The sequence below is a fragment of the Halichoeres trimaculatus genome, unplaced genomic scaffold (assembly GCF_033239565.1).
Source record: "Halichoeres trimaculatus isolate MK-OKI-2021-1 unplaced genomic scaffold, fHalTri1.1 fHalTri1_scaffold_1, whole genome shotgun sequence".
NCBI classification, from domain to species: Eukaryota; Metazoa; Chordata; class Actinopteri; order Labriformes; family Labridae; genus Halichoeres; species Halichoeres trimaculatus.
The window spans coordinates 29,286,619-29,299,115 of NW_027437179.1; the positions used below are offsets into that span (position 1 = coordinate 29,286,619).

The window sequence follows — 12,497 nt, forward strand, 5'->3', positions numbered from 1 at the left end:
TCTGTGAATAGCATGATGCTACTCTGCCCTCTGGTATTCCCTCTGTTGCTGGGTTAGCATGGTTAGCTCGTCCATCTTATTGAAGGTAGATCTAACGTTCCCAATAACGATGGATGGAAGGACAGATCCATGTCGTCGCTTCTTAGCTCACACCTGAGAACCAGTACATCGTCCTCACCTCCTTCTCCTCACCTTGTGGGAAGACATCAGGCCTTACACCAGTTAGCATTGACATGCTACAGACTGCTAACAGCAGAGTTCACACGTAAATAATGTGGCCATGGTTACATAGAGGATCTCCAGACAAACACAGGAGAAAAAAATAGTAAAAATGGTGTCCATAACCAACAAATAAGCCATCCAAAGTAATGACCAACTCCAAATACAAAGATTACTAAAAAGAGACGAAAAAAATTACAAGAAACAGATTAAAAAAAAAGAGAGGTGCAGCAAAAGGCAGCCATAGCCAACAGGGTGGCACCTAGCAACTCAGAACATCCAGAACATCTAGAACATATCATACAGAATTGCTCATGTCAAATAAGCTTCACATCCCAAAGTCTATTATTTTTTTATGTACTTCAATTAACAACAATTAGGGTGGTAAGGAAGCATAAAGCATTGAGTTTGAGAACAGCACCAAATCCTTGATCTGACCCGTTCGTGGCTCTTGTTGAAACATGTTGAGGACAAAAAGAACACATTTTATAATTTTTGGTTGATACCAATCCAAGCTATCAACAAACCCACACAATATTAGTGCCTCATTTATGATAAAGTCCAGCTTTAGCTTGTTCTAATCTTCATCCTTCATTTCCTGGAAAGGAATCGAGCTGGCCTGTTTTTATTTACTGTATCGCCTCGCCGACCTCACCTCCCTCACAGTCCTGACAGCTTTTATTGTTATTGGCCACCATTATTTCTCTCCCTTTTCAACTCAACCAGCTGAAACAATACAATAGCCACTAAGGTGCTGCAACTCCTCTGTGCCAGTGAATGTTTGTGAACAGGCTTTATTAATAAGACAGAGGAGGTGATATTCCCTCCCTGAGAGATGAGATCCATTCATGACCCACACCTCTGAACTGCAATCATCAACTTGTTTTGGAGACGTCAAGCTGTTTTTGTAAGAAGTGTTTCCCTCTCTTTTAACCAGTTACTGAAGAGGCAGTGTGGCCAGGTCATTAAAATCTAACAGTTTAGTTTGGATCTGGAGGAGACAGATGTCAAGGGTTATTTTCAGCCTACAGAGGGAGATGTTACACTACTTTACAGAACATTAGGCCTGTCAATCAAACAGTACACAGCATGACTTTGGTTTGTATTTATAGTCTTTATAAAATAAAGCTAATTTCAACAACATCTGCTAAAGGCTGTATAGTAATCTGTTTGCAGAATTGGAAGCAGTTTAGTTGCATTTTCAGATGTCAGTCAAATTGATGTATTTTTTATCCATAGAATGTCACTGAACCTCAGTCATACCATAGTCAAGGATCTGCCTTGATCTCATTCCTGTGAATGCGCCATTTCAAGGAAATATATTTCCAAAGGGATCCTCTGAACCACTTGAAGGCTCAGATTTAATCCAAGTAGAGCCACATTGAAATTCCTTCATGTGTGCCCTGCTGCCCTCCCAGATTTTATTTTTTACTTCTTTATCGCATTTTTTTAGGAGATTTATGTCAGAGAAAACTACGACCTTGTCTTTAAAGTTCCTGCCAGGCTGTCCCCTCAGAGCTTAATGCCATAAATAGACCAGTTTTCCCCGCATTTTGACACATGATGAGTACAGATGTTTTACGGAGAAAGCTTTGTCATGCCTCTTTTAAAAATATCAAGCTTTTAAGATTCCGAACTTAAGAGTTATAATGGAAGAAAGACTTCATTCAGTGGACGTCTACAGGCCCAAGGATGGAGACTGGTAAACCAAACATTGTTCAGTTTTTCCCTTGGATTCTCTGAGTTGTTTCCCTGATCCTGGTTTGATAGAGAATTTAAATTTAGCACTGATGCCTGAATCTTCACAGGGGAATTTGCTCATTTAAGGTAAACAACTGAGCAAAAACTAGGCCACTATGCATCACGTATTACATCACTTTCTTTCCTTTACAGTGTCATGTAATTGTATTGAAGAGTCACTGGAACGCCATGGAAACTCCACCTGACACAGGTATGTTATGTTGTTGAATTGCTGCTGGTTAAAGCAGTGCTTAAACAATGTCTGAAGTATGATGGTGGGTGGAAAAAAAAAATATGTCAACATTTCCAGTAGTTATTTAATGAAGCATTCAGTGTCATGAACAGTGGCTGTTTTCAGGTTGAGCAATGTCAAATAACCTAGATTCATTGCATGAAACAGGCGTTGTTTTAAATCATAGATACTAAGCTTGAGTATACGTATGTGATAAAATATTACATCATATAACTACACTGCACTTCGATTTTTATCAAAGAAAGATGGAAACATTAACAACAGATTTAAAAAACCTTTCACTGTCTCTCTGAATATTCAACATTTAAGAGAAGAGCAAGTCTTATCTCAGTAGGTTTTGCTTTGTGTCATACAAACTGATCTCGTATAAACATCTAAAATTTTTATTAAAATGTTTACCAATAATTTTGTTTTCTAAATAAAAGAACCAATTCTATGTCCATTGAATTTCAGACTGAAAGTGTTGAAATCATTCTTCTCTTTGGAAAGTCTAAAAAGTTTTTCCTTCCTTAAAACAACCTAAAGTCAGGAATACGAATTCCAAAGATGTTGTCTATTTAAACATATTAAACAAGAAAATCCCCCTGAGCTGTAGTTGTCTTACAGTGGCAGGTGTATAGCTTCAGAAACTAGGCTTGTACCAGAACCCACATAAACATGTATCAGGTATCGCAGTGTGGTGGGAGTGAAATTCCTCTCTGATACTAAAACAAAAGAGGATAAAACATGAAGCTGCTGTTTCTTAAGGATCTCAAAGAAAAACAAAATTTCCCTGTGTAAATCACAATCCCTCTCCCTCTGGCCTTGGTTCAGCGAGGACGGACAACAGCAGAAATATACTTTCTGAAAATTATTTGGCAGATCAGCTCAGAATTCTTGGCAGGGTTTGGTCAGCAGAGACCGGCTGCAACAAAGTGAGGATATGCTGACTCGACATAAAGAACACATTCAATTACCATCATCATCAACCATCCAAGAGAACCATTGGGGTAAGAGCCAGAATCCCCCCACCACCACCACCAACAGCATCATCTGCCAAATCAAAGGCTTATTTTTAGGGCCAAACTTCTCCTTTACCCTGTTACATTCTCACGGCCTTCATCCCTCTGTGTATCAACGTTCTTAAGTTTTACATCTTACATATCTTCCTGTGATTCCTCATCTTTTTCTCCCTTAAATTTTGTATTGAGTCACCTAAACCACTTTTTTTTTTCGTTTAGCAACAGATCACCGAAAAAAAAAAAAAAAATCATCCCATGATGCAATATAATCCAGAAGCCTGTAAAAACAGTGGCATGAGAAAAACGCTACAGACACCTCAATTAAACTAGACTTAAAGCTAGGTAGCCATCTACTAGGAAAATAAAAATAAAAATGGTGTATGTTCTGTTCAACTGCAGGGACAAATTCCCCTTCCCAAAATAAATAAATACAATTTTTGTGAAATGAAATGTAAAGATATTTTTATTTGCTTTTACAAGACTTTTTTATTATTATTATTATTTTAACATTAGCACAGCAGCACAAAGCAATATCTTAGCCCTCTTTTCAGAACCATATTCTTGTTTTATCATCCTCTGTACTTACTTTTTCTCTCTTCAAAGCTCTGTCACAAACCACACATTTTTTGGTTGTTGTTCCAGATGTAAGTTGTAAGTCGAACAAGTTTATTTTCACTTTAGTTTTTAGCCAGCTAACTAGCTAGCAACAGCTCCAGACATTGTGCTAGTCCTCATTCAACACCCTAATTATCAGAATTTTAACACCTTTCCCTCATATTCCTGTATTAATGCTTGAAACTTATAAATTGCCGTTTCTTTCAACTTTAAAAGCCAGGTTGATAAATTAGAGCAGCTATTCCAAATCTCTTTTTGCGCCAACAGGGTATTGGATAACTTTGCTTGTAGCCTCTGTAACTATTAGCATCGGCTGAGCTCCCGTCACTAGTGTGTAATGTGAAGTGTTCCAGCATGTTTTAGATCGTGTTTTGTTGGAGCAGTTTGGTGATTTGGTTCACCCTAGGCTCTGACAGACTTTTTCAAGCCAGGAATTTAGTTTTTGATCTGCAGTAAACTGCAAACTGTGAGATAAATCCTGATATCCCGTCAGAGAGGCAGTTAGTGTTAGGTATACATAGGTTTAGCAGAACTGAGGAGCACAGCTGCTCCATTTAGGGCCACATATGTGTTAGAAACCACAGAGTGCATTTCTTATGAAGAAGTAGAAGGCACAACCACAAGGTCCACACAGGAGGTGAGATCATAAGGTGAGACCCATATATGATAAAACACAATGTCTGAACTTGTGTAAAAAGTTTTTATACAAAATGTCAAAAAGTGTGATGAGACCATTTTTGGTCTTGAAGCATCTTCTTCCACTTCAGTGAATATATGTCATTTTTACAGACTGACTATCAGAAAAATAAATGAACATAAAGATATTTAACTGTCTCAGAGTTAACTTTAGTTCATGTTACACTGTTTTTAATGCCAGTGGTCATTTAAGGTACTGTGGCTGCCACTGATAAATAACTTAATCCACATTTGGAAGCAGTCATTATCATTGTTCAGGAGGTGACTAAACGTGTTTGTGTGCTGTAGGGTTTAAAACCTGGCAAAAAGCCAAATACTGGTCTATCTTTGTACAACTGGATGTGCATTGGGTGTTGAGGTGATTTAAGTCTCAACAGACATGTCCTGAGTTTGTCTCTGAACCTGTAGTTGCATGCTTTGTCCTGTAGATGGTATTTGTCAAATTTTTGTAGATTTGTCACAAAAGTGACAAAAGCTGGTGCCTTCTCCAGAAAGAGACAGCATCTCGAATACATCAAACTTAAAATGTAAACCAGTTCCTTCACTCTGTGATCACATCTGACAGACTTTGGTCTTTTGGCTTGGTTCAGCAGAGTTCATGTGTTGCAATCTTTTCAGCAGGGTGTGTGTAGGTTTGGTAAGAGACACTGAGGACAGCTGATGTAATGACTGGGAAAAAGATTTCCCAGAGTTTGGGAGTCTGGGAAGCTTTTGAGAAAAATACACGATTTGGAAATCAAGAGTTTATGAGGAGAGTTCTCTTTTTAAAGTTATTTTTTTCACGTTGTTTATGCCTATAATTAGAGACTATAGGACAGTGGATAGAGTAGGACACATAGGGTGAGAGTGGGGAATGCCATGTGGGAAGTAGGCCACAAGCTGGATTTGAACCTGGGCCACCCACTCCAAGGCACGTCCTAGACCACTGTAAGAAGATGTTGTGCAGTTACACTTTCATTACCTCAAACAAGAGACACACTTTAAATAAAAAGTTAGAAAATATTTTATTTACAACAAATTACCCCCCCCCAGCTCTCTGTCATAAATTCATCCCTTTTGAGAGCAGACCCTCCCTTGAAAAACAAAATCTGAAGATCAGACGCAATAGACACTTTGCACATGTACAAAATAATTTCATAGTAAATATCAGACCTCTTCTGAAGAATTTGAATAAAAATTAAAGCCAAAAAGTAAATTGTGTTTGGCAGTTTTAACCATTTAAATAATATATACAAAAACGTATACACTATACATTAGTAATGTATAAAATGTATGTAAATGGCATTTATTCCACATAAAAGTCATAAGCAAATCTTAAAGGCACAATATGGCACATACAGTTTCATGTTTGACACCAGAACAAAGATGTGCCTTTTGTTTTCTTCACGTTCTCACAGTTTCTGCAGGTGGCTGAGTCTAAAATATGTCAAAGGCAATAATCTGATTTCTGTTTTTGGATCGAGCTGATTGAAAAAGAGATAGCACCTTCCTCCCTGATGTCAAAACAGAGAATGTGTACACATGAGCGTTCATGCATTTGTGCGCGTTCACGGAGGTTTAGAGTCACGTTCACACTGCGACTGCCGCTGCTGCCTAGGACGGTTGTAACGTAAGGTGTGTGTAGATAAGCTACACAATGAGCATCATATGGGGGGTGAAATATTCACAGTGGTGCATTTCTCCTTCTGTAGAGTGAGCTGTGCTGTGTTCATCTTGTTAAGTTTGCGCATAAGAAAGCTGTCTGTTCCCCGATTGGTGCACAAGGTAGTCGTCCTTGTGTTTTGCTTGGCAGCTGAGTCATTAACAAAATGTCCAGGCTCAGCAGTGGCTAAATGACTTAGCACCACAACTTCTTCACATGTTACAGTCTAGACAAGATGAAACACAGATTCTGTTTCTCCCTTCCTGGATTTCTTTCTCTGTTCTTCCCCTTCACTGTCTCATTTTCAGTCAGACAGTTGGCTGACCTCCCTTTTTTGTGCATGCTTATTTCACAAGCCCTGATTTCAAAAATAAAATCCCTTTTCCCCCTCTCCTTGTTTTATCATTCTCCTCCCACTTCTCTTTGGTTTGTCCACTTGGGCAGTTAAAGTCTAATACAAGTCTTTTATGATCTCCTGCAGAAGCGGGTGTATACACATGTCCATCTCCGTGTTCTTCAGCATCTGAATGAGGTGCACATGGTCCGTGACGATCTGACGCAGGTCGGTCATTTTCTGGAGCAGCTTGGCGAACAGCTGCAGAGAGTCTGGATGGTTTAGTTTCAGCTGCAGCTCCAACGAGTGAAGCACTGTCTCTTGGAGCTGCTCGATGGGCTTCACATTGAGCAGGCCTGGGCGATCTGGGTGGGTCAGAGCAAAAACAGTGAATGGAAAAAAAATCAGTTAGTTAAGGAAAGTAGAAAGAGCGGTGGGGAGATGATTCAAATTTGCAACATTTATTTTACAGATTAAAAACAAACATTTAAAAGCCCCATATTTCTATAAAAAACACTCTTTATTTAGCCCTGGATATTGGTGTGTTGTTGCTTTTTTTAAAAAGCCGTCTTATCTCCTTTTCAAGCCGTAATCTGAGTCATTTCAGTTAATAATTGACTAGAATGTCTGATTTTAATCCTCATCAGGTTCAAGGTCAGACTTTTATCAAGTAGCCACACGCAAACCAGAAATATTAGATCATGGAGCTAGGATTTATGACGAGTCTACTGGATTTACTTTGACTTTTCAAATGAAGATTTTTCAACACCCCCCCCTTTATGGTTGTTTTTTTTAGCTTGAGTTGGTTTGTTCTGGTTGCTCATGTGGTCGTCTATGAAACCTGACCTACTTTATGATCCTTGTCCAAATGTCTCAAACTTTTCTCAACAACACAATGTCGTAAAATCTCACTGAATATGATTTAGCTGCTGTTTATAGTTTCCACGTGAAAAATGATTCATTCACCTTCACTCCCACTCCCCCGTTCTTTCTAATAATATCTTTCACCTCACGGCTGAAGATAAATGGGTCAAGGCGGGCCATAGATAGCATGGCAAACACAGCAGTGTTTATGAGTCTGCTGTTAACCGCAGGCAACTTAACGTGTCATGCTCGCTAAGAACTTACCTGTTCTGATGCCACGTTTGCAAGAAAAAATCACGTTAATGTTACAAGACAGGCTGAGAGTAAAAATGTTCTGACGTAACTGTTTTTCTGTTTGTTTAAGAAGAAGTTTAAATTCTGGAAAGCAGTCAGAGTTGAATAATGGTAAACACAGGATCATAAATACAGGGGTAAACTGTGTTAAGTTAGCAGAGCTAGCACCAGCTAGTCCTTCTTGCAGGTTAACGCCAATGTGTAGCAGCATCCTCTGGTCTTAAAATGTGAAGCCTATGCTAAAGTGCTAAAAACTATAGTTCCTTTAGACAGCTTGAGGCTGCAGGAAGACCAGAGACCACATACACACTAAGCCAAAATGACGATTCTTACAGCAAAAGTAAACATGTTTTGATTGGCACACACTATACAGGAAGTGATTATTTTTAGCTATAACATTTTATTTTTTTAATTATTGTTTTATATGTGGTCAAAGTTGTTAAACCTATAAGTTTTGAATCTGCACTCAAACTATTAATAAGATCCACTTTATCCACCGTTCTATCTGCTCAAGAAAGACAGTTAACATGCAAAAATAAAGTATTTGGAGAAAAAAAAAACCTGCTGTATCACAACACATTTACTTGTTTAAAGCCAAAATAGACCCTTCTTTTTTCTCTAACTTATTATAGGGAAGTGAATGCTGATTGTATGATCTTTGTTACTAAGTTACCATAAGGGTTAGGATTAATTTCCCCTGCAAGACTGCAATGCTTTCAGTAACGAAAAGGCCGCTTTAAATTTAGAGTAGGAAAATGCCATAAGCTGCCTTTTTCAGAAAAATTATAAAAGGTTAAGTGACAGTGGTGTGCACACTGGAGATGGTCTAATTGTTGAAAAATGTGCACTTAAGTGCACTCTCGGAAGCCAAAGTGCACATTTTACTGATTTCTAAGTTGACAAAAACGCGCAGAAGTATCCGCACTAAAGTGTATGCGCTAAAGTGCCCCCTTGAGAGCTTAAGTGTGTGCCAAAGTGCCTTCTTGGGAGCCGAAACACATGATAAACTGCTTTCAAAAACACACAAAACCCCATATGTAACTCTTCATTTACCCCTGCTCTTTAAAAAATCTGTGCACTGGGCTGTAAAGTGACATAAAATAATGGTTTGGCCAGACTGTTGAATGCTACCAAATCACTTCAATCAGAAACCTGAGAACCCCTTAAGGCTTCAGTGATCTATGACCAAAAAGAAAAAAATTCCACCCACCACCACTGAGGATGATGACAGCCAGAAACAGAGCCATGTCACTGTCGTCCAGCTCCAGTGTGTTGAACTTGACTGAGAACTCAAACTTTGGCTCCATCATTTGACAGAAAGGTTTCCTGAGACTCTTGAGGAATTCCCGCGTCATGAAGATTTGTCCGTATGAGATCAAGGTCCCATCTTTGTTCATCAGGGGTGACATCATGATGATTAAGACCTCAATCACGCCATACTTTAGTAAAGTAACCTGGGATGAGGGAATGATTACGATAACAATCAATAACACAGATTGAAGTTTGAATGAAGGAGCTGCTTTTTTTAACCCTCCCACCTGATCATTAAGATCCAAGTTGATGAATCCTGGGATGCTCTTGGCGAACTCTGTCACTTCTCTAACTGCTTCAACTGAGCGTGATTGACAGCTGTTGAAAAAACGCAGCTCCACAGCTTCTGCGACGGCATACTCCAAGCCTTGGTGAGCTGCTGGTAGACCTGATGGTGGATGAGATAAACAGGGAAAAAGATGAAAGAGCTGCAAGATTCCAAGAAAAAATAGACTCAGAAATGTCATGCTAATCTAGCAAGGATTGTTACATTGTGAGTTCACTCTCTGCATGACACAAAAATGTCTCCCCATGAAGGATTTTTGTGGGCTGACTAGATAACAAACAAGTTAGCTGAATGAAGTAGAACCTTTGGTTAATTTTGAGACTGTATATACTCATGATCTAAAACAATTGTTGTAGAAATAACATATAAACAGACTAAATAACATCTCCAAATAATGACAAAAAGTGTTTTTAAATCTAACCTCCATGTCCAACTGTTGGAGAGGACGTCGGCTGCTGCTGCTCTTGATTCGGTATCTGCCTACAATTAATAAACTGCTCCCCTTCCACCAGAGACTTCATGTCATGGATGACAAAAGGCTGGAGGAATGGAAAGAAAAAAAGAGGGCATGAAAAAAATTTTGGATGGTGAGGGAAAAGGGAGAGAAAATGCAGTAGAGAGGGAGACAGAGGGAAAAAAAAATCAGTGCTGCTCCTTATGGGTCCTCTGAGGACATGTGAGCTGCAACTCTAATCTCATATACTGTGTGTGCACTTTGGTCACGGCTCATTCATCAGACCTGCTAAACCAAACACGACACATCTCATATGTCTGATGGGCAAAGTAAATAAATGTTAGCTGCAGGCTGGGGCAGACAAAAACACCGTTTGCTGGCAAATGAAGCTTCACGAGTTCAAAACTGTTTGGTAAAATACTGACATGCAGCGGCCTGAATGATGAATGGGAGCATTCATTCACCGTTTCCATGGTGATAACATGAAATGTGAGACGTGATAAAGGAAACAAGAGATGAAACCCAAATGTGATGCAATCAAAGACACTTTTTAAAATATAAAACGGAGCGCAGTGGCATTTGCCGTTTTTCTTTTGGTATATGTGCCGACTTGTCCGATTTTGTCAGCCCCCTAAGTTTGGGAGTGCTCTTTAGTTTAAGGCTCATTATTCTGATTAAATTACCATGACATTGGACACTGAACCTGAATACAGCATGGGATTTACCATGGGAGAGATGGCACCTCGGTAGTCTATAGAGAATGTACAAGCAGCAGGACAAGCTAACATTCACTTTATTTTTGATTTATCTAACAAAAGTCATTTATACAGCACAGAGAAAGTCCTTTTTGTCATACAACTATTTCTTTACATCAAACCTCAAAATCTAAAAGAATGGAAACATTTCAAAATAAAACAAAAACATTTAAAAAATCCTTCTAGCTTCATTGACTCCCTATTTGTCTCAGGATGTTTGCAGTGGTTCAGTAAATATCCCAAAACTTCCTCCAGCTGCTATCACAGTGATGACCAGTCACAACAATCTGACCACAAATGTTCAGAGTGGCCTTGAACGCATCTCAATCTGGAGACAACTACAAACAAAAGACGAGAGAGAAAACAAACTTTGATGTCCAATACAAAACGAACTACTATCACTACTTCTACTTCTACTGAGCATTTACTGAATCAACATCATGACTTAATTTAAACATATTTTAGCTAAACACCTGCTTGTGCTTTGACATTTCAAAATAAAAGCCAATTAGTTCCACTGTTTGCATGCACTCACTGTCTGTATAAGGAACAATAATTCACTCAGAAGGCTGACTCACTAAACTCTTTAAAAGGATTGTTTAATCTTGTTTTGGTTCTAGATGGGTTATCTTAATATTGTGAAAACACTTGCAAATTATAATTCTATTTCTTAAGAAACTACAGCTTGAAACTGAACTGTTCCCTGCATGCGCATCATTTAAAGTATTTGTTTTTTCTTTTGCTGTCACTCCTGATTTAGTTGAGGCGGATTTCCTGGTTAAGTGTCCTTTTTGAAAACTCAGACTCAATGATTCATTTCATAATTTCATAAAAACACAGAAAGACATTATATCCAACATTTAATGGTTTAGACAAAAATAAATTCTTGGTCAACTTGTATCAGTTCCCAACTGTCATTATCAATGATTGTAACTCTCTGAGTAGAGTTACCCTGATTCGTAGTTTGACTGCTGTAATCTGAGACTATTTCTAACAGCCAAAACACGTAGAAACCAGTCAAACCACTTCTGTTCAACAGCAATAGAGGCTTAAAAGGACATCACTGGAACTGAAGTGAGTGAAGAAACTGCAAACAGTGAAAGAAAAATATGTAGTGCGTTGAGAGGCTGTGGACTACAAGACAGAAGTTTAAGGATTTCAAGGTAGGGTTTTTGAATAAATGAGAAAAAGTTGAGACAATTCTATTTTTTTAGATAATGATTGACCATTTTATGCACAAAAAGTTCCCAAACCCGATGAGATCACAGGACGCCAGAACTTAAGTCCAAGTGATCCAATAATTAGTTGCAAGTCAGAACAATGTGGCATGTTTCTTTTACTAATCAGTCTTAAACACTGTTTTCTTCTTTAGTCCTCAGAGAAAATCCTCAGCTACACTTTTTCAGTCATTAAGGAAAGACATTTTTTTTCTTTTTAATTTTGCAATGTTGTTTAGAAAACATTAATTTCTGCCTCTACCTGAAACACTTTGTTTTAGCAGCTGTCTCTTTAAGGCTCCGCCCTCAACAAACCCCCTTCTCCCTGATTAGCCAGCCCTCTGGAGGCCTGTTGGAGGAGGACTCCGGTGTTTGATGTGTCACAATTTCAGCAAAACTTGTCATGATCCTTTGAAAGTCTTGTGTTAATTTTAGAACAGACCGTTTTGAGCAGTTTATGATATATGAACATGTAGCAGTTTCAAAATCTGCACGCATTTAAGATGGAAATCCAGTATTGTTGCTTTGTCTCCATGTTTAGTATGCAGGACAGCAGAATCCCCCCTCTTTAAATGTTTTTGTCTTACCTCATGAATATCAGGGACTAACATCATGTTTTAAACTAAGAAAAAATGATTCAAATAAAATACACAATTCAAATCACTGGCTCCAGGATGATGATGAAAACCATCCCATATAAATATATTTCTAACGAGCCTGACGAGACATCATTACAATTTTTTTCCAAAACAAGAGCAGCTCACGTTTGTGTCTGATGTTTAGGAGCTCCACAAATTTATGCGTGCATATGTGACA

The 12,497-nt window shown here is 38.5% G+C and overlaps 1 protein-coding gene across 1 annotated transcript in view; it reads right to left on the bottom strand.

Moving 5' to 3' along the window:
- Positions 1-5,552: 5,552 nt before the first annotated feature.
- The window catches only part of pparg (peroxisome proliferator-activated receptor gamma), a 35,189-nt gene continuing 28,244 nt past the window's right edge, over positions 5,553-12,497 (bottom strand). The window contains exons 6-9 of the mRNA XM_074692635.1: positions 9,677-9,794; positions 9,197-9,357; positions 8,869-9,112; positions 5,553-6,865 (exon numbers count right to left, since the gene is read on the bottom strand). Of these exons, the coding sequence (XP_074548736.1) occupies positions 6,618-6,865; positions 8,869-9,112; positions 9,197-9,357; positions 9,677-9,794 (771 nt within the window). The 3' untranslated portion in view covers positions 5,553-6,617. The remainder of the gene's footprint in view (positions 6,866-8,868; positions 9,113-9,196; positions 9,358-9,676; positions 9,795-12,497) is intronic.